We start from the raw sequence: 23,351 nt of genomic DNA on the forward strand, positions 1-23,351 counted from the left end.
ATAAATAAATCTACTATGCATTCTTCCTAGTCGGGGGAATCCACTTATTGAGACCTAAAGTTGTCCTGGAAGACATTCATGAAATGACGGGCCTTTTATGAGTACGCTGTCCCTTCTGCCCAGTCCATTTTGGGATAATTGAAGTCCCCAACTGTGATTATATTTCCTTGCCTCGCTGCCATTTCTAACTGTGATAGGAGGTCCAGCTCCTCCTCCCCCTTCAGGTTAGGGGGGCCTGTAACATACCCCCACTATTTATTTCCCATTTATTTATTCTCTTTGGAGTTCTACCCACATGGATTCCACCTTCCTCCTTGTCCTATTCACAATGTCACTCCTCTCTACCACCCTTACATCATTTTTAATATATAGACACACCCCTCCCCCTCTTCTACAAGGAATACTGCTGACTTTTTGCCAGCCAGTCGTGTAAGCTACCAAACCAAGTTTGTTATTCCCCCCAAGTCCTCTTAGTGCAATATCGGCTATAGTTCCTCCATTTTGTTAGCTAGTCTCCTGGCATTTGTGTATACGCCTCTGTGTTGTATGAGTGCATATTATTTTCTCGTTATGTTTTCCCAGGCTTTGTTTTTGAATTGTCCACTCCTTTTTTACCCCGGGATTAGATGTTACGGCTATATTATCACTACTGGCTCTACTATTACCCTCTGTCCATTGCTCACTGCTGGCTGTCGCTTCCTCTGAAAAACACTTAGTTTAAAAGCCTCTCCAACTTTTTGACCATTTTTCTTCCCGATAGAGCTGCACCCCCCATGAAGGTGCAGCCCATCCTTACTAAAAATCCACAAACCGACAGAGAAGTCAGCCCAGTTCTCCAGAAACCCAAACCCCTCCTTCCTACACCAGTTCCTTAGCCACTTGTTTAGTTCCCTAAGCTCCTTCTGCCTCTCCGGTGTGGCTCGAGGCACAGGTAGTGTTTCTGAGAATACTACTTTGGAGGTCCTTCTCTTCAATCTATTCCTTAAGTCCCTGAAATCATTTTTTAAGGACTCTCTACCTTCCTCTTATTTAGTCACTGATGCCAACGTGTACCATGACAGCTGGGTCTTCCCCAGTCCCACTCAATAGTCTGTCCATCTGATCTGCGATGTGCCAAACCCAAGCCCGGGAAACAACTTACTGTTTGGCGACCACGATCTTTGTGACCGATTGCCTTCACTGTCCTCCTAAAAAAAAGGAGTCCCCTTTTTTTGCTATGAAAAAAAGTGCTACTCAAGTGTTTCCTCATGTAAGCTAAAACAACCAGGAGCTTTTTGGATGTTTTACCTTATAATATACTGCAGAAACTCTTATGTTCAGACTTCTACTGTTTATAGCCTTTTAAACGTGGTATTTATTACTCATCTTTGTTCCCATGTTTGCAGAGGCTTTTACAACTATTATCATGCTCTAAGGAACTTTTAGATTGTGTTGATACCCATGCTGTGTGCCTGCACCTGTCTGGAACATTACATAGGGGGTCTAATTGTAAAAACAATGGAATGTAGGGATTCACATCTTTGGTGCATTCAAAGCACATAAATGTTCAAGAGCTGCCATTTTTTAGTTAATCCCATGATTTTTTTGATTTATATTTAGGTAATTCAAATGATCTTTTTTCTTAGGCCCTAATGAAATGAATGTACTCAATGTTTATTCTGATTATCGTGAAAATCCCCACACAAGTATGGCTCCCTCTTCCTTTACTGTGCCATCCACATTACATAATTTTAAAACAAAAACAAGAGAAGGGCGCACCGACCTAGTGCAATATCGTAAAACATTTATTGAAGAGTCTGCAGCACTGACAGTATCCTTGTCCTGGACCTCACCTGACTGCATCAGGATTTTATATGTGTATTTACAGCATGTGTTTGTGAGTATGCTGTATGACGATCTTTTTTTATTCTTCAATAAACGATTTATGATATTGCTCTAGGTCGGAGCGCCCTTCTCGTTTTTTTTTTTTTTTTCTAGTTTATGTGGATGCCCATGGTCCTGAGAGGGAGCAAGAACCTAGACGCTATCAACACCGCCCTTACCTTTAGCACTGCACCCAAGTGCTTGGAGAATTACTGTTTTTCTGTTGTATTACTTAATTTTATGGCTGAATAATAGAGTTACCATTTGGAGAAGAGCCAGATGAGTGTGCTTACTTCTTATTTTCAGCCTTTTCTACAGGGCAACACTGTAAGATAGGTCCACTTGATTTGTCTAAAAACCTGAAGACCTCAGACTAGTTACTTTTTAAATTCAGTCTACTGTGGATCATATAGCAGTAGGCAGACAATAAAACTGACATGAAGAGCAAAGTCTAAATGTGTTTTGCGTTTTTTGTGGTTTATATTGCAACCAAATAGGCTAATTAACAATTTAGAAGGCAGGTGCTCTCTAAGGAACATTTTCCAAGCAGCAATCTTAGCAGCTGTTTTAGCTAAATCACCATTTTACAGGTTGAGCATGCATCTGTTCTTGTGTAGAAATGCTGACCGTCGAAATTGTGTGAGCTTCTCGGCATTAAGACTTGTGTTAAATCATTAACTTGTTCATGGTGGCAGCCATTAGAGTGGTTAAGAAATCTATTGTTTCCATTTTCTTTTTTTTTTTATTATTGTTCAACTTCACATATTGAATACGTGGAGGATAATTTATTTGTGACCAGAACATTTTTTTCATAACCTTTAACCACATTTGGAGAAACTTTAACCTTGTTAAAGCAGAGTTCCAGGTAAACTTCTAAATGCATCATTGAAATCTATGTATGGGAATATTTTTTTCCACTAAAGGATTTCTATTTCTGCCCATATAGTCCTAAGGTTTACAGTAGAGATTCTCTGAAATTTCAGCCGAAACATATCGGCTGAAAATGGTGTTATCGATATGTTGCAGAAAAGAGAAAAAGGTGCTGAAAATTACGCCAAAAAGGCACGCAATTTTGTGGTGATTTTACCACGATTTTGATGTTACGGTTTGTTTTTATAGTTCATGTGACTCAATTAGAGATGTACAGCCAAATAAGCTTTGGCTGTACATCTTCTTTAGTAAAAAAAGTTGAATATAATACATCTTTGTATAAATATATTTTAAAAACTGTCATTTTTGGTTTCGGTTTTTGGCCAAGTTCATTCTGCATTTTTGGTTTCGGCTTCGGCATGAAAATTTCCGTTCGGTGCACCTCTAGTTTACAAAGCTCTACTATACAGAACAGCTAGGTTGGTGTCCTTGCTACCAGCCTCTGAAGGTACACATCTCTCTCCTCCTTTCAGCTTATTTCTTGTCTTCACATGTGCAAAGCAGCACCCAAGATAGATCCTTAGCACTATCCCTGACTCTCAGGGCAGCCCCGATCCTCCTCTCCTTGAGTTCTCTGCCTGCGCTGCTGGCACCTTCCCCCTGCAGAATGCCCCCATAGCAAGCTGCTTGTCCTAAGGGCATTCATGCTCCTCTTCTCCCTCCCCACTGGCTGGGATTAAAAACCGGGGGAGCAAGTGGCAGTGGGGAGGTAGAAACCCGGGAGAGCTTCTCCTCTTGAGCACATCGCTGGATTTGGATTAGGGTTTAGGCAACTATAAAGAGGGGACTGAGGGGGGACAAGAGATCTTGGTTTCTCTTCATCATTCTAATTAATTTTTTTAAATAGAACCTCTCTGTTTTGATTACATGTCTTATTTTAGACCCAGTGATGTTATAACTGAATCTTGGTGCTTCTTTATGCAATGCAGGCAAGATCATTGGCGGAGTAAGGGGCCAGCATGGTGCTGTACATAGTTTCTCGAGGGCATTACAAGTACCCTGCCTCAGCACTTCTGTCAAAACCTCCCAGCTTTAATGCAAACAGTGGGCTGGCTCTTGGGAAAAGTTATGCAAATATAAAAATGCCTTGATATGTGCCTTGACAGACTGTATTTGCATAGGTAACACTTACATGCAATGCTTCGCTCTCATGATTGAAAAGACTGAAACACAGTAAATGAAGAGAAGGGATCAGGGGTGGTACAGCTGGGGAGGAAAGCACTAGATGATGCTGGACATTCTCCAGCCAGGAAATGAGGCATGTTATAGATTATTTAGAGTGAGTAATTTAAGTACAAGAGAGGAGCCTGTTCAACTGTGCAGGTCTGAGGACTTGTTCACACCATGTCTGTTAAACTGTGTTTTTTTGCACACCACTGCACATGTGTGGGTTGAACAGGGCACATAGAAAACTGTTGGTTCACACCATTTTGTTGTATTGTGTAGAAAAATGCAGCATAACTTTCATAGGCTATGAAAATAAAGATGGAGCTCAGCATTAAAGGTTTTCTCATAAAATGCCTGAAATAGTTTGTTTCAGAAAATCTTTCAGCTATTTTAAATTATTTTCAGGGTAAGGCCCTCTTGACTGATAATGGAAGAAAGAAGGAAAAGGATATGGTGACAAAGGAGATTGAAAAGCTCAGGAGCTCCATCCAGATAGTGTGTCGCAGTGCTCTGCCACTCGGCAAAATTATGGATTATATCCAGGAGGACATGGACACAATGAAGAATGAGTTGCAAATGTGGAGAAAAGAAAACAGTGAACACGCAGAGGTCCTGCTAAGGGAGCAGAGGTATTTATTATACTCCTTTGCTATACTATATATGTTCAGTTCTAATGCGAGTCATACACTATATGATTCTTGGTAGTTATACAAATAATGAGTTTAGTTGCATTGAATGTTGTGCGCCAATTGCTGGGAGGTGCTGACCCTTTTCCGTAACGTTTCCACAAAACAAAAAAGTTTTTCTCGTCTATTGGGGACACAGGAATTCGGATACAATTTAGTTGTACTGCTCCCTACAGTACCGGAGGTGTGGACACTGACAAAAAGAAAAATTGCAAGCACCCATAATAACCCCTCTTCTACACAGCATGCGTCTGTTTTTTGCTAGTGCCCTAGGAGTTTTCTTGGCTTTTCTTCAACTCTGCTTAGAATTGTCTAAAGTTAGATTTACACAACATGTGGTGGGACTGCGTTGGGCAGATATTTCAGTGCAGTTCCACTGCATGACAAGCCAAAATGTCTTGTCTCCCGTGTGCCCAGGTTAACACCACTGCATTGCGGTGGTGTACACTGAAAATAGTTTTTGCATGCAGTACTTTTTTTCAGCACAGTAACTTTTTAGATATTTCCTCTCCTCTGTGGCTTCAACCAAGATTCATTGCTTACATAGCTGTTTTAGCTGGTCTCTATATAGCATTTCTTTGGTTTTGTGTTTTCTTAGCCATGCTTTGGAATTTGTACCCGGACACAGCTGGCGGGACGTGCAGGGCTAGCCTGGAATGTGACCTTTAGTCACTGGGCTCTGAATTGTGGTGCTTTTCCAGACCTAAATGTAGTTAGCCATAAGACACTTTCCATGTTCAGAGCCATGGCACAGCCCCAAGTGTGTAATTTTAAGACTCCCTTTGTGAGTAAGGCTCGTTTGGCAGAAGCATCGAGAGCTACCTCACTGTTCGCACGGATTAATGCTTTTCTAATTTCCTGCCGCCGCCAAGGCTGAGGCACTAAGCATTGTCATCCAGTGGGTGGAGTGACACAGGTGCCCTGGAAATGACCAGGCTTAGATTGGATGCTGTGGGACATGGAACAAGAGGTTGCCTGTCCTTTTCACAAATAGGGCCAAGCAAGCTAAACTAGTACATAGACATAGGGGAATAGATCAGGCATAGCACTACAAACCACAACACGTGAGCCCATTCTTAAAAGACAAGCAAACCTGGCAGGGAACATATCTACATAAATACCTACTTGGGACATTCCTAGGATCATTGTCTCTTCTCACCTGCACTTGACATGATAATTAGGAAGGCCATGGGGGGCCAAGGTGTCTTCTGCCTTAGCATAGCAGTTCTGGGGGAATCTCTGCTATTTCTTCTTTGGCAGTAGGTACTCGCAGGTCTTTAGAGCCTTGCTCCTGCTCAGCCCAGGCCAGTTGACCCCCTCTGAAAAGCCTTTTGGAGGTGGAAGCAAGGATGCCCTATATCCCCACTTTTATTTACCTTGGTGGTGGAACCACTGGCTATCCAGATTAGACAAGATGTTTTTTTTCAGGGTCTTACTATGGAAGAATTTAAATAAAAATACGTTTTTACGTGGATGATATCATTCTGTGATTGAATTATCCGCCACCCAATCAGTGAGTTTTTGCAACCTGTTGGGGATTGCAAAATGAACTGGATCAAGTACAAGCTATTACCGATTGACCAATTTTCCTTTTATTGCTGAACAGATTTCACTTCCCCCTACAGCAAGTTAGTTTGCTTAAATATCAATTTCAGTGTCTACAACTGAGCTTAGAACCCTTGATCCCATTGACCAAAGCTTGATGCTAAGCCTGGATCAGGCTCTACTGCCTAAAATTTTCTACATCCTTTGGCACTCCACCAAAATACATTCCACTTATATATTTAAACTGCATCCACCCCCCTGTTGTGGGTATATCTGACTACCTCCATACCTATGTCCCATATGCTCTCTAACTCTTTCCCTTACAGGCATGGTTGGACCTCCAAATTGGTCACCTCTTGCTTGATAGTTGGCGCCCCCATTATTTGGTTGTCTTAGACTATGACCAAATATTGGGGGTTCCATTAAATCCCTTTGCTTATAATTTTTTTTTGGGCGGCGGCTGGTTACTGTGTTCCATTCTTTTTTCCTTTCCTGTGCCAACTTGCTGCCATTCCACACTTGTGTTATTGATTTCTTGCAAAATAATTTCTTTTACCATGGAAGATTCTTTTGAGGCAAACACCTCATTATCTTGCTGCCATTTATTCACCTTTCATTTTTGTAATATGTGGTGTCTCTCCAAAATGGTTTTAATTTTTGTATCCACATCTACTTTAGTTAAAAATTCCTGTAGCAGTTTGGATCTTTCTTTGTATTCATTTGTTTCAATGAATGGGGCCAGTTTTTCTTTCAAAATCAATATTTTCAAGTCCCTTATACTAGTTTGTACTGTATTTTCTCCTCTGTATGATTACTCGTAGGAATTTTCATTGGTTGAAAAACCGATACCATTCTTCAAATAACTCCTTTTCCTCTATCCCATCATTCATCGTGGCAAGGTATTGATTCTCCATACCTTCAGGAGAAGAGACTAAAAAATATTTGATTAAAATAAACCTGCGCTGATATCTATGACTAAAAAAACTACATGAACTAAAGAAACAAAAAATTTAAGAAATGTAGATTTTAGCTGTACCCCTTCTTCGTATTATAAAGAAATGTGCACAATGTTCAGACTTTATTATTATTTAGCGTTAATTTATTTAAAATGCCTAGACAACTCCATTGCAAAATAATGTGCTTTAAGTGCTTACATAAAGTCAAATGTAAGGTGCTCCTCACAAATGACAAAGTATGCAAATGTCAATATTATTATGCTGTGTCCAAAAAGTGCATAAAAAGTGTCAATCAAGAAGGACAGATCCTGCACATGCTGATATACAACAAGTACAAAGAGGAGTACTTCACCAGCCCATGGCGCTGTCCATGTATTCACCTCCTTTGTTTGTATGTTTTATAGCTGAAATGTCCTGGTTGCTGCTGCTCCTCTCTCACTCCACTGGGGGGGGGGCGGATCAAAACAATTCAAATCTGTAAAGAGAAGCGCACGCAACCTCGGGCAATAACGCTTTAATAAAGGACAACAACACAGTACATTGGAATTGCACTCACACTTTTCCTTTAAGACAATCGCTTTACAGCATTCCAACAGGAGCTACTCGCTCCTCCCGTCCCTCCAGATGGTGACTCTGCGGTCTCCTCATTCGCGGCTGCCGCCGCTGTTTCCCCGCTCTCCTTCACTTCCTGTGTTGCCTGGTCACCGGATGCCGGTTCTAGTGGGCCTGCGCACTATACCAACGTAATCTACGGCGCCTCAGGAGAGCCTCAGCCAAAGCCGGAGCCACAAGTTGTACGGAGCTGCGAGGTGGGAGATTCAAGACACGGGTGCACTGCCTCTGCTGTTACTACGGACAACGCGTTTCGGAGGCGGAGCCTCCTTCCTCAGGTCCCCTCAGGAAGGAGGCTCCGCCTCCGAAACGCGTTGTCCGTAGTAACAGCAGAGGCAGTGCACCCGTGTCTTGAATCTCCCACCTCGCAGCTCCGTACAACTTGTGGCTCCGGCTTTGGCTGAGGCTCTCCTGAGGCGCCGTAGATTACGTTGGTATAGTGCGCAGGCGCACTAGAACCGGCATCCGGTGACCAGGCAACACAGGAAGTGAAGGAGAGCGGGGAAACAGCGGCGGCAGCCGCGAATGAGGAGACCGCAGAGTCACCATCTGGAGGGACGGGAGGAGCGAGTAGCTCCTGTTGGAATGCTGTAAAGCGATTGTCTTAAAGGAAAAGTGTGAGTGCAATTCCAATGTACTGTGTTGTTGTCCTTTATTAAAGCGTTATTGCCCGAGGTTGCGTGCGCTTCTCTTTACAGATTTGAATAAAAAGTGTCAACAATGTCCACATTCAAAGTGTCGACTTTTTGTGATCAAAAAACGTGCCAGCTCTTCAACACTACTCACGTGTTCCTCCATTCACTCACTGGAACTTTGTGAGCTCCTATAATTAAACAATTGGGTCAAACAGCGCTCTATAGCAGAACAGGTCTCTCTAAAATCCTCCTCCAACCGCCACAGGAAACACAGATGAATGGTCCCCAGTAGCCTTGCAGTGCGCCTTAATTTTCTTACTAAAAAAGGAAACACAGGCCAGAGATCCCATCATTGTATACTTCTTTATTAACCAACTCAAGTACCCATATGAAATTTGTATCATTTTTTAAGACATCTCTTTCTTTTGGTGGTATTTAATCACCACTGGGTTTTTTTTTTTTTGCTATATAAACAAAAAATGCATAACATTTGGAAAAAAAAAAAAAAACTTTTTTTGCAAATAAATATTCTTTCTTCATGAATTTAGGCCAAAATGTATTCATCTACTTTTTTGATTAAAAATAACCTAAAACTGTGTATATTATTATTTAGTTTGTGTGAAAGTTAGAGTCTATAAACTAGGGGATATATATTTTAAAATTAATCAGTCCCGATGTGTACTGACTGCCTATCTCATTTCTTGAGACCCTAAAATGTCTGGCCAGTACAAATACCCCCAAATTACCCCTTTTTGGAAAGTAGACAGTCCAAGGTATTTAATACATTTTCTTTCACAGTTATCATTTTAACAAGCTATTTCTCACACAAGCTTTTTAACAAGCGATTTTGCAATTATACCCTTCTTCTATGGCTCGTGTGTACGGGGATACCACATGTTTCAGACTTTAGAAGCATAGACCGGCCCGAAATTCAAGGAGCACCTTCAAGCATTCTAGGGGCATAAATTATGCATCTAATTTTCTGACTACCTATAACAATTTTGGAGGCTTCGGACAATGGAAACACCCAAAAAAAAGACCCCATTTTGGAAAGCAAACACTCCAAAATATTTTCTAAACGACATAATGTGGTTGCTTAACTAAAATTGGAGAATGCAAAATTTGATTCAGCTTTGTATGGTAGCCAATCAGCTTGTTCAATTAAGCTTTGACAAAAGAACCAGGAAGCTGATTGGTTTCTATGCAGAGCTGCACCAGGTTTTGCACTCTCTAGTTTTTGTGAATCAATCCCAATGAGTCTTTTAAAAATGTGATATCTTTACGCAAATTTTTGAAAAATGTAGGAATGAAAATGTATACTCCCAAAACAACACCACGTGTGAGAATTTTTCACAACCTAGCCACACAGAGAGGCCTGACATCAAAGAAGCACCTTAACCACTTTAGCCATTTAGTGAACACCATTTAGCGCCCAGCTACATCACTAGCCGAGTCTCAAAATACCAACCTAATCGCTCTCTTTGTTCCTCTCAAAACCTCCTGCTCTCTAGCTCCCCTTCACCTCCTCCCATACTCGCCTCCAGGACTTTTCCAGAGCCTCTCCAATCCTATGAAACTCCTTACCCCAATCTATCCGATTATCTCCTACTCTATTAGGTTTTAGATGATCACTGAAAACCCACCTATAAAGAGAAGCCTATCCTACCCACACCTAACAACTGTACTTCCATTTTCTCCATCAGCTTATCCCCCACAGTTATTGCCTTTTGTTTCACTTGACCCTCCCTTCTAGATTGTAAGCTCTAACGAGCAGGGCCCTCTAATTCCTCCTGTATTGAATTGTATTGTAACTGTATTGTCTTCCCTCATATTGTAAAGCGCTGCGCAAACTGTTGGCGCTATATAAAACCTGCATAATAATAAATAACCACTTGCTGACCTCCCCACGCATATGTACTGCGGCAGGCGGGCTTGGCTGCGCGAACCTGTATGGCGCTCCTGGGGGCGAGCACGCGGCGGCACTCTCCTTCCCTTATTAGGCAGCAGGGATGCTGATCCACTGGACCGGTGGCACCTGCGACCGCTGAGAGAGGACGACGGTCAGCTGTTGTAAACACAGCTGACCGATGTTCTCTCTGAAATGATCACAGAGTGCCTGTGATCCTTCTATATAGGAACACAGATCTCTATGATCATTTCACAAACCCCTCCCCCCACAGTAAGAAAACACTCCACTAGGCTCACAATTAACCCTTTCATCCCACCTAGGTTAACCCCTGCCCTGCCAGTGTCATTATTACAGTAACCGTGCATATTTTTAGCATGGATTACTGTAGTAATGTCACTGGTTCCCCCAAAAGTGTCCAAAATGTCAGTTAGGGGTCCAATCTGTCCGCCGCAATGTCGCAGTCCCACTAAAAATGGCAGATCGCTGCCATTACTAGTAAAAAAATATAAAATAAATGTAAGTGACATAAATCTTTACCCTAGTTTATAGACGTGATAACTTTTGCTAAAACCAATCAAAATACACTTATTGGAATTTTTTTTTACCAAAAATATGTAAGCAGAATACAATGTGGCCTAAAAGGATGAAAAAATTTTGATTTAAAATTATTTCTTTTTTGGGAATGTTATATAGCAGAAAGTGAAAACTATATATATATATATATATATATATATATATATATATATATATATATATATATATATACACAGTGTGTGTGTGTGTGTGTGTGTGTGTGTGTGTGTATATGTATATATATAATTTTTTTTTTTTCAGAATTGACGCTCTTTTTTTATAGCGCAAAAAATAAAAATCGCACAGGTGATCAAATACTGGGTTTCCCCGAAAATAAGACCTACTGTTATTTTCGGTGAGGACTGCAATATAAGCCCTACCCGAAAATAAGCCCTACTGTGTCTTTTGGTGCCAAAATTATTATAAGACCCAGGCTTATTTTCGGGGAAACACGGTACCGCCAAAAGAAAGCTCTATTTGTGGGAAAACAAGGACATCAATTTTATTTAGGTACAGCGTTGCTCGACTGCGCAATTGTCGGTTAAAGTAACGCAGTGCCGAATCGCAAAAATGGCCTGGTCATTAAGGGGGCAAATCCTTCCGGTCCAGAACTGGTTAAAGAGGGGCCCCAGGCAGTTTTCTGAAAATTTAAAAGTTAGCAGTTACAAAAAACTGTAGCTTCTGACTTAATTTTCAGACACGTACCAGGATCCAGTGCTGTCCTCACCTGAGGGGGGCCAGGGACCGTGTTCCAGGGCTGGCATCTTAACTGTGGGCATCCGGCTGTGACAGCTTGCAGCTTTAGAGCCTGGTGCCCACTGTGCATGCAGGAGCTGCGATGTGCATTGTAAATTGTCCCACAGCGCTGGGGGGGGGGGGGGGAACTCTTCTGCTCAGAATACCTAGACGATCCAAGCGGAAGTGGGAGCGGGTACCTGTCAAACCCCCCCCCCCCCCTCAAAAAAAGCAAACTGCTAAATGTCAGAGGAACAGGAGAGGAGGCCTTAAACTGGAACTTCCCCTTTTGGTTGGGTTTATAAACTTGATTGGTACGAACAACATCCCTTGTGACAGCTAGCCTGTAACAGGTCCTCTTTATGGAGAGATCTGCCCTCCAATGCAGCGATCAGACACAGATCAGTAACAGCCAGGTAAACAAAGAACCGGCAGTGATGAAATTCTGGTGGGGTTTGGGACGCTGGTATGGGTTATGGCGGGGATCCTGATGCTGGTATGGCGTATGGCGGGGATCGGGGCGCTGGTATAGCGTATGGTGGTGATCAGGATACCGGTATGGTGAATGGAGGGTAATTAGGCCAGTGTGTGCTTCAAACGGTGGATCTGACATCAGATCAGAAGTTCCATCTCTTCTTGTTTCATCATACACCAGACGTCTTAAGGAAAAGGATGGCAAGCCAGGAAGATACTCTATTTATTGCATTTGTTTGTGATTTGATGGGCTGGTTTGTTTACAGCAGACTAACATATTTAAAAACCCAACTAGTGAACAGAACTGTTATGGATGCTGATTAATAAGTCTTCAGGGAGCTTCCATAATGGTTCCGGTCACTAGAGGCCAAAGAAAATTGTGAATATTGAGAAATTAATAGAAGTAGGAGCGGTTTTAAAATAAATTATTGTATGCGCAAAGAGAGGTTTTTAATGAGCTGATTTGTGGTGTTTTAGTCGTATTTTTGTAGTTGTGTGAAGGTGCATTCACAATTCTCTAAGTGGGGGATAATTGTGCATCCAGACAGATCATGGGGTGATTTGTCTCTCCGGCATTTGGGTGCAGAGGACACCCCTTTTAGCCCACAGGCTAACCCCTTGTCTCTGGCACCCTTTTTAATGGTTCGTCATGATCTTTTACGCACAAAATGCAACTTCCCATTTCTCCTGGGTTCCTTACATCCTGGAACCCCTTTCCACTGTCCAAATGATGCGGGTTTTGGGGTTGTACTCCAGACACTCGCTACTTTTATCAGAAGGATAATCTGTCATTGGGTTCTGTTCTCCACTTGTGGTACTTGGTACCGCTCAGCATCCTGCCTCTCCAGAAAGAATTCCTGACCTAAAGGTTTGACCAGGACTGGCTCTGGCGGTCTGATTTCCAAACATGGACCTGGCTCTTGAGCATCCTTCAAACACATCTGCAACCTCCATGTGTTCACCCTAGTGACCCTCCCCCCCCCCCCCCCCCCCATTGTGGGTGACAACCTCCTCCAGCCAGAGAGAGTCAATTTTTTGGATCCTTGCACATAACTTCCTATAGAAGGGTCTGACACGTACTAGACTTGACAGAATAGGACCTTGCAGGTTTCTTTCATTTGTAGCTACTGGTCACCAGCTGTCAAGGCTGTTCAGCCAAAACCCTTGCTAAAAAGATCACACTCTATGTGCCCATTGGACCCTTCATCAACAGTCAGGAAATTCACCCCTTATCCTCTGTCAGGGGTGTGTTGGTAGATGGGAGAACTCTTTCAGGATGTTCTCCCCTTTCTTTATTGTATCAAATGTGAGAACAACAAAATATATAATGAAGGTATACTGGACAGCCACTAAAATATCCAGTGAATATTTTAAATGAACAGACACCCCAAGAGCAGTTTTGATAAAAAGCATAAAACAAAACTTTACTGGACATCAAAATACATAAAGCTTCTTACACATAAACATTACCATAACCATTAACAAGACTCAAACATACACTCCTATTCCAAATATCCCAAAGAAAGGTCAAATAATTCTTCAATCTGGTAGTTGAATGTCAAGAGCTTACACTGGATAGCTGGAGGAACAGGACAATAAGAAATCCTGGCTGCATGCTTGGTCTTTCCACAGCTCCAAAAAACAGTCTATTCCTCATGCTATGGGCTCTTTTTATAGTCCTGTGTACCAGAGACCACACACAGGATGTAACCTCTTGACCACTCGCAGGTCATTTTGTGAGTGAGGTCAGCAACACATGGTTGCACTTCAACCCGCAACCACATGGTCAATTGGATATGAGGCAGCCGTCTTTACAAAGCTCACTAAATCACCTGTGGGTGAGAGATATTAATACACTTGTATGGGAACATTTGTCATGAATCAGTTAAAAAATATCCACAACTGATACATATATACAGTAGCTATTGGTTCTTCTCAGTCCCCACTCTTGCTAGGCAGGTTCTCCAGAGTTCTTTTGTTGGGCCCAAGAGACACCCCAGGGGCTAAAATTGATGTTTTTCTGTTCATCCTCCTTTTTTTCTGTTGCCACCTACCATCAGTCTGCGGTTGCAATATACCTTTCACCCCTGCCTATGCTTGTAGAGGTGCCTCTCATGCCCCCTACTCCTTACAATCAGGCTTACTTTGTGGGGTTGTACCTGTGATCTCTCTACCTGTCTCTGGTCACTTTGCAATTCTTATGGGCTTCTACGCTGAAGAGTCTAAAACTCTTTGGTTATCTCTCTAAGCAAGATTGGTTGTCTGGCTAGGTAGCCTCTTTTCTTGTGCATTAGTTTTGAGAATGGGAGGAAGGGATGCTGTCATTCAACTCTTCCTGCCCATTCACAGAATTTGATGCATTGTGTAATAGTAGTAAGGGGAGTTCTATGAATGAAGAGGGGGTGGGCGAGTAGCAGCAGCTTCCGTTAGGGCTCTTTCACACGGTCCGCCTCCGCAGGCGGATCCGTGTTGCTCAGCGGGGATCGATCCGCGATCCCCGCTGAGCCGGGCGGATGACAGCTCCGTCTCCGCTTGCAGAGCGGAGAGGGAGGTGTCTCAGCACCCGCTGCCCTCTATGGGGGATCGGAGGAGAGCGGACCGCTTGTCCGCTCTCATCAGATCCGCTCCGCTCCGATTACTGAACGGATGGAAAAATAGGGTTTCCATCCGTCCAGATTTCAGCACAGGATCGGATGCGGATGGCAGCGGGTGTCAGCGGAGGTGTCTCCGCTGACACCCGCTGCCCCATAGAGCTGCATGGAGGATCCGATCAGATCCGCCTAAAAAACTGACAGGCAGATCTGATCGGACCGCCCGTGTGAAAGAGCCCTTAGTGTTTTAAATGGCTTTGAAGGAGCAACTGCAGAAAGACTTTTAATTAAAGCAGACACTTACAGGTGATTGTATACATACCAAGACGCATACAATAACTAATGAAAAAAATAAATAAATAAACAAACATCAGCTTTAATCAAGTAGTTATGGTGTTCCACCTGTTTTGGTTCAGTGAGTCCACCTGTTGCTGGCTCAGTGTTCTTTTAGATGGAGTCATTTGAATTCTGGCTTCTCTATCCTGGTCTTGATCCAAGCCTTTCCTTGTTTGTTTGCATTTTCCCTGTCTTGCAGGGGCTTCCCATAATCTGGTTCAGATGCGGACATTAGTACTTCGTTTTGAGTTGCTTACAGTCACCAGTCTCTTCTTTTGAGCTGGTCAGTGACTGCTGTCCACCCCTCAGTTGGACTTGCTGTAAAATCTTTTTCTTGGAGTCCCTAAGGGAAACAGGCCCACCCCTCTGTGTTTTTTTCCTTTTGCCCTTGATGCTGCTTTTCCACAAAGCTGAAGCATTCTGGGAAGCGCAGGGGTTACATGGGGACTGGCTAAAAATGTTTTCTGTTTGCTTGTGTCCAAACCTTTTGTAGGCACCAGTATAGCAACCATATCTGAGTTTCTGTGTTCTTCAAGTGGTAGTAAACCACTTTTTATTAATTTATTTAAATCGACAAGGAAATGTCATAGCACATTATGTGAAACTTACCTTGAAATGAAGCCCTCCAGCAGCATGCTGTCACCACGGAAGGCACTTCCATCTTCACCCAGTCTTCCTTCTGGGTTCATGGACTCTGGCTGTGGGAGTGCCAGAGCCGTGATGACGTCACTCCCGTGCATGTGTGCGGGAGCCGCTGTTTACGTCACAGGATTTTGAAGGAATGACTGACACGGGTAGCTGTTCCTTCAGAGCGTATGCGCCAGTGATGTCACCAGCTGCATCTACAGTAAATATCTCTAAATAGGGCAGGTTTAGGAGATATTTACAGTACCTATCGGCTTACCGATAGGTAAAATTCATGCACGGGAGTTTACTCCCACTTTCAATAGATTCCAAAAAATAGACTTTCTCTGTCGCTCATTGACAGACGTAGTCCTCGTTGATACTAACAACTCGGGTTATGCTGCCCTCTACAGGAGTAGGACTAGACAGGAAAGAAAACATTCTGGCCACACCTTAGGGGCAGTCCCAGAGGGTATATCCTCTCTCTCTCTGCTACAGCAAATCAGTTTTTTTCTGTCTAGTTAGGAGTAAGGACCTAGATGCCTTGCTAGGATCTTCGGTCCTGGCAGGATTTTTTTCTTAGAAAGATTTTTTAGACAGCTTTTTTCTCCAGTGTTCCTGTGAGATCTTCAAGCAAGAAAGCTGGAACTGGGCGACGGGCTGGATGTTGAGATCCAGTGGTCACCCCAGTTCAGCCTACGAGCGCGTGCAGGCCATAGCTCCGCGCTGGGTTGGCCGCGACATAGTCCCACTGGACGGGGACTGACCCTGCGAGTTAAACGTCTCGCTTAAACGGCAATGACCATGAGTCACGGCGTCCGTATTGGTCGACAACCCTCCCACCCCGGTGGAGAGGGGTACTGTCAGGAGTTGGCGCCCGCCTGGTTCCGGTATGGTGAGTAGTATGTTCCCCCTTTTCCCTCTGACGGGTTTGTGGTGAACGCGGGCCCCTCTCTGAAATGGTAAGGATGGGTCTCCCCTCTATCCTATAACATGTCACAGATCCCCCTATTTGAGTGTGATTTTTGTGAACAAGAAACCAGGAGGCTTGATTTGGGAGCTGACAATCTAATGTCATTTCAAAACTGTAAAGATGACTGAAGTCAGTGGCAGTACTAGAATATTACTGTGATAGTATAAGGTATCCTACCTGTCAGAAGTGTTCACAGGGCGATGTCTATACATGTATACTGCAGTCCAGATCGCATTCCTCCAGCAAAGGCAGATGCCTTCCGACGGCCCACGGACCGCATACGACCCGCCAGGGTCTGGTACCGCCGGCCAGGCTGATCACCATTTAGGGTAAAGGTTTGTGGGGCCGAGATACTCCCGCAGGCCGCCAGACACGCCGTTATCCTGTACAGGCCGCCGCCATTGTCTGGCAGATCGCACGAGGCCGCCATATTGGCGTAGCCTCATGTCTCCAGCATGGGGGCGGCCATGTTTGAGGTGACCCAAACACCTCGTGGAGCTAGGGGAGGCGCCGGAAGGCGTGCAGAGGGGCGGAGCCGCCTCCTTTTTTTCCCGGGAAGCCAGCCAAAAGACTTCCTGTCTGTTCTAGACAGTGCTGTAACAGGTTGCATTTGAAACTCTGAGCATCAAGTGGTGAGCCTTGGGGTCTATCTCTCTCTCTCTCTCTCGCTCTGTAGGGGTCCCTAAGCAGGTAACACTGAGGGGCATTGTGGCGCTGGGGGTCTGAAAAGAAAAAAAAGAAAAAAAAGTTTTATTTTTGTTGGCAATTGATTTTTTTCGGTTAGTATCTGGAATTGTCATGGACCCTGCCACACAGGTACCCCCACCTGTTTCCCTCGAGGGGGTCGCGGGACCCGCCAGTGCACAGAGTATGGATGCATTTACAGCAGTTTTGGAGTCTTTGGTGGCTCGGGTGGAGACGGCCTGTCAGGAACGGGGGTCAAGAAAGCGACCCCCGCCTACCCCTATATCATCTGAGACTTCAGATTCAGATTCTGAGATGGTCATTGCAGCTGCAGGTCCCTCTGCAGGGGCTGTTGTCTCAGGTAAAGTTCCCTCAGACAGTGAGGAGGACGTTCATGCTTCCGCCATAGCACAAGAAGAAGCATTGGTGGACGCACTAGTTGTGGCGGTTCGGGAAACCTTAAGACTTGAGGTTTTACCGGCAGAGGCAACTGAAATGGAATTTCCCTTTGGTACTAGCAAACCCACCAAGACGGTGAAGGTTTTTCCTTTACCCAAGTGTTTTGGTAATAAGATTAAAGAGGAATGGGATCATTCAAAGCGTACCTTTACTATTTCCAATCGCATTGCTAGACGCTATCCGTTTGAGGAATCCCTCATTAAGAAATGGACGGTACCACCAGTGGTGGATCCACCTATTTCCAGACTGAATAAAGCCACGGTTATTCCGGTGGAGGACGCTTCGTCCTTTAAGGATTCGGTGGATCGGAAGGTAGAAGTGGAGTCCCGCACTATCTTTTCCCTGATAGGGTCAGCCTTTAGACCAGTAATTGTCATTGGTCTAGTTTCTCAAACATTAACGGAATGGGCGAGATTGGTGCGCCAGTACCTGAAGGGGAAAGGTATCCCCCAGGCAACATCTGATTTGATGGAACAGATTATACAAGGACTACAGTTTGTCTGTGACGCAGCCTTGGATGCCACCCCCCTATTAGGGCATGCATCTATGTCAGCGGTAATCCTCAGACGTGTGCTGTGGTTAAAATGCTGGTCAGCGGACCTAGGTTCCAAAAAGACCTTGGCGAATCTCCCCTTTCAGGGGAATCGCCTATTTGGGGCCACCCTAGATGAGATCATTAAGGATGCCACTGGGGGCAAAAGCACTTTTTTGCCACAGGCTGCTAAAGCTAAAGCACCTCGTAACAAGCGTGGACCTTTCTTTGCCGCCCATAAAGGGTTCGTTCGCTCTGCTGGAGCAAGCGGGAAGGGCAAAACCCCTCTAGGAGGGTTCAAGAAGCGCTGGTCGGACAAACAAAAGACCGACTCAGCCAAACCTGAAGCTAAGGCTTACACAGCCTGAAGGTGCGCCCCCACCTGGCTTGAGGGTGGGGGAACGTCTTCACCGGTATTCAGAGCACTAGATCGAGCATCGATCACTGCTACCGGTGCGATTCTTCCCTTCCAACATTTAAGTACTACAGGGAGCGATAGTTACCGTTCCCTGAACAGATCATTTTCTTTACCTTTTCCAAAGATTAGTCTCAGTTCCCCACAGGAATCGGATCCGGTTGAGCAGACAGACCAAGGAGCCTCTAGCCAGGTGACTTCGGTCTCCAATGTTCAACCAGGAGAAATCATCACTCCTGATAGGAATCAGGTGTCGGATAAATGTGTGGGAACAGAGAACGATCAGACTTTGTCGGATTGCCTGGGCCAGGTAGCTCTAGGGCAGCCTGGTTCGGATCCAGTCAGGCAATATCAGGGTGATGACTTAGGTCAATCACCAAGGATTTCACCATCTGTGTCTTCTTCAGAGCATCCCGGAGGCGCGGAGATTGGTAACGCGCGCCCACGATCCTCCAGCGGACACAGCAGACGCGCTGAACGGCCTGTTAAGGCAGTGTCAGCTATTAGAGGTATTCCCTCCTCTCAGATTGCTGCTGAGATTTCTCCGCAGGATGGAGATGGAGGGAACCCCAGTTATCCTGGAAATTCTAAGCTAGCCTCGTCAAGCCGGTCAGGCCGACTTGGACATGCTAGTCGCGAACGCTCCTTGGGAACTTCCTCTCAGGGAGGGTCTGCGGTCTCAAGGACCGATCTTCCATTGTGCTTTACAGTCGCTGATTTTAATGGCCTGGCCATTGAGACCCAAGTACCGAAGGGCAGAGGGTTGTCAGCTTCAGTTATTCCTACTCTAAGGCAAGGAAAGCGACTTCCAGCAAGGTCTATTATCGCACATGGAAGACTTATATCGCGTGGTGCGAATCTTTGGGATTTCCTCCACGTACCTATTCGGTGACCCGAATATTGGCTTTTCTGCAAAAGGGGGTTGAGCAGAAACTATCCTTGAGCACCATCAAGGGTCAGGTTTCAGCATTAGCAATCTTCTTTCAGAAGCCCTTGGCTACTCATTCCTTGGTGCGGAATTTCATTCAGGGGGTGCGGCACCTGGCTCCACCAGTCCGCGCGCCCTTACCGCCCTGGGATCTTAATTTGGTTTTGTCAGTTCTGCAGAAACCTCCCTTTGAAAACATCAGGGAGATTCCCTTGCTTACTTTATCCCAGAAGGTGGCCTTCTTGGTGGCTATCACTTCTGCACGCAGGGTGTCAGAACTGGCCGCATTATCATGCCAGTCCCCATATTTAGTGGTTCATAGGGATAAGGTAGTTCTTCATCCGAAGCCATCCTTTCTTCCAAAGGTGGTTTCAGACTTTCATCTGAATGAAGATATTGTGCTACCTTCCTTGTGTCCTCAGCCCAATCATCATCGGGAACATGCGTTGCATTCCTTGGATGTGGTTCGGGCAATCAGGGTATACCTGAAGGCTATGGAATCGTTCCGTAAAACGGATTCACTTTTTGTGATCACGGATGGCCCCAGAAAGGGGTTGCCTGCATCTGCCGCGACTATCTCCAAATGGATTAGACAGACGGTGGTACAGGCTTATTCTATTAGGGGTCGGAATCCTCCGTTCCCTGTTAAGGCGCACTCCACTCGAGCGCTCAGTACTTCCTGGGCCTTCCGCCATCAGGCGTCAGTGGTCCAGGTATGTAAGGCGGCCACCTGGTCGTCGGTACATACCTTTTACAAAATTTTATAAAATTGATGTGATGGCATCGGCGGATGCCTCATTTGGCCGCAAGGTTTTGCAGGCCGCAATTTGAGGAGACCGGTGGTCTACCTCAAGGGTTTTTTTCTGTTGGAATTTCTGTTGAGTCTCATCTTTGATTGATGAGCCTTGAGAACTTCTAGTTGGCACCGGTTGGGCCTTCTAGATTGGATTTTTGATTTACATTTTCCCACCCCTCATTTGTGGTACTGCTTTGGGACGTCCCGAGTTGTTAGTATCAACGAGGACTACGTCTGTCAATGAGCGACAGAGAAAAATGGATTTTTGTAAAATCTTACCGTAAAATCCTTTTCTCTTAAGCTCATTGACAGACGTAGTACCCGCCCCTCTGTTTTGAGTTGGGTTGGGTTAAATTCTCTAAACACTGCTTTGTGACATAACTGATTTGCTGTAGCAGAGAGAGAGAGGATATACCCTCTGGGACTGCCCCTAAGGTGTGGCCAGAATGTTTTCTTTCCGGTCTAGTCCTACTCCTGTAGAGGGCAGCATAACCCGAGTTGTTAGTATCAACGAGGACTACCTCTGTCAATGAGCTTAAGAGAAAAGGATTTTACGGTAAGATTTTACAAAAATCCATTTTTATGCAAACTTTTTTTTTTTGATTGACATATACTTTAACCTACATAGAGATAGAGGTTGACCAGCTTTTCTAGAGTAAAAGAGTTAATCTTTACAGCTAAGCACACTTTTTGAGAACTGCAAGAGGATGCATATCGGCTAATGATTTGTGTATGTGTAAAATGTACACATTTTTAAGGCTACAGTTACATCTTTACATATGCATGTGACCATGTTATTTTATTTTTCATCAGCATCACTGACTCAGCTGTGGAACCTCTCAAGGCTGAACTTGTCGAGCTTGAGCAACTTATCAAAGAACAACGTGATAGGATCTGCACAGTGAAAGGAAACATACTACGGAATGAAGAGAAAATCCAGAAGATGGTTCAGAGCATGAGTGGCTCTAATAGAGACTGAATTATGCAGTGATATACTGACAGTCCATATCTCTGTGGCACAAATTACTTTCTTCTCTAGGTCCAGTACTTAAAACCTATTTATTCAGTTGCTGTTCAGGGTGCGTGTATTGTAAACATTCCGTTGAAGGTTTGTGCTTTTTTTTTTTTTTTCCAGGAAGCAGCTCCTGCTTTACAGAGCAATGCTAGTCATTGGCTGAGCTTCATAAGTGAATATCCTACTCTCTTGCTGGAGGGGCCAGTCTTTTATTCAAAGGGCTGCTTCTTTAGTGGTTCCTCTGGAGAAATCAGTTGTCTTTTGATCAGTGCATATTCTGTTGAGAATATGCAATGTTTTGGTCTTATATGGTCTAGTTTAGAAGTCAAAGATTCATGTAGTGCTTGCATTATGCGAATATGGATCATGATGGAATAACTGTGTAACCATTACCAATACCTTATAGCACCAGTTAAGGAATGGTGCTTAGTGTTCACCTTTTCAGAAAAAAAATAAACGGTGAACTACCACTGTACACCCTCCGATTCCACGCTATACTTATTTCTGGGGATGGTGAGCGGTCAGTGCCCATGCAGCCAGTCCAGTCCAGAAATACCGTTGATACCATTTATTAAAATAAATAACACAAAAAAATATAGTCACAAACCAAGATGAGTATCAGGCTAATTTACAAATAAAGCCAAAAAACACTCCAACAAATACCTTGAACTATCATTCTGTGTAGGTATCAGCAACATCAAATTGCAGAACCAGATGCAAACGTATTTCAAGGGCTATACGCTCTTCTTCAGAACTATTTTCCTGCACTCTAGGATGTGTTTTAATACTAGTATAGATAGGTACCTGATCTCACTAGAGGAAAGATCAAAACCTCACTAAAAGTACTAATTATTATTATTGTATTATACAGGATTTATATAGCACCAACAGTTTGTGCAGCGCTTTACAATGTGAAGGAAGACAATACAGTTACAATACAATTCAAAACAGGAGGAACTAGAGGGCCCTGCTTGTTGGAGCTTACAATTAGTAATTACATTAGTAATCAGTGAAACACACATAAATGCCATAATATAGGTATAAATTAAATCAAAGTGTATACAATAAAAATAAAGTTACAAATCAGGGCACAGATTATATCACCAGAGCGCAGTGGTCAGGCATACCACAAATGTTTCCAAAGGGTGTTGGCAAACACCTAATCCATATAATAAATAAAAATATATGTGTGTGTGTGTTTATGTATATGTGTATGTATTCTTTCAGGAGACCATAGGAAACACTGTTTCTAGCATAAGATAGCAGTAGTATCCTGCTCTTCTTACCTATTCTCATATTTCAAAGCTGGGGTATGGCGATCCACCTTTTGACAAGAAAAGTAATCCAGAAAAGAGTGTAAATGAACTAGGTTAACTAAATATGGCCACTAGTGCTGGTGTAGCACACACCAAGCTCCCAAAGGTGGAAATAACTGCAATCTGGAGCGCACAAACGCCCCTTCCACATTCACATGAATCCAGGCCAGGTGCCACCTTCAGGGGCAAAGTGTCAAATGCATCAAGCAGGGATATTCACTAGGTCAGTGCCATCGAACAGAGAGGAGTATCACTTACTAAATCTCGCATTCCGTCACACTAACCGATAGGTGATCATCAGTGACAGAACCAGAACAGCCCACAGCACACCCAGATGCAGGATCAACTTCGCTCCTTAAACAGCAACAATACAAAGGCACATACATATGTCTGCCAACTAAATCTAACAACCCCAACAACTGTCAAAGACCCCATAGAAAAAAATAAGTGTGTGTATGTGTACACACACTAAATAAATAAAATAAATACATTTTTGTTGATAATCTTAGTTGCTCCAATTATTGCTCCAATTATTACACCTTTTTCTAAATTGGATATCTCACCCCCAATCTGCCCCCAAGTGAATCAATCCAAATT

The 23,351-nt window shown here is 43.9% G+C and overlaps 1 protein-coding gene across 1 annotated transcript in view; it reads left to right on the plus strand.

Annotated features, from left to right (window-relative positions):
* TRAF3IP1 (TRAF3 interacting protein 1) overlaps positions 1 to 21,749 on the plus strand; it is a 107,864-nt gene extending 86,115 nt beyond the window's left edge. Inside the window, exons 14-15 of the mRNA XM_082260884.1 lie at positions 4,366 to 4,589; positions 21,237 to 21,749. Of these exons, the coding sequence (XP_082117010.1) occupies positions 4,366 to 4,589; positions 21,237 to 21,402 (390 nt within the window). The 3' untranslated portion in view covers positions 21,403 to 21,749. The remainder of the gene's footprint in view (positions 1 to 4,365; positions 4,590 to 21,236) is intronic.
* The last annotated feature ends 1,602 nt before the right edge of the window (positions 21,750 to 23,351 follow it).

This window comes from Pelophylax lessonae (assembly GCF_965119305.1).
Source record: "Pelophylax lessonae genome assembly, chromosome: 6".
In the NCBI taxonomy this organism is placed as follows: domain Eukaryota; kingdom Metazoa; phylum Chordata; class Amphibia; order Anura; family Ranidae; genus Pelophylax; species Pelophylax lessonae.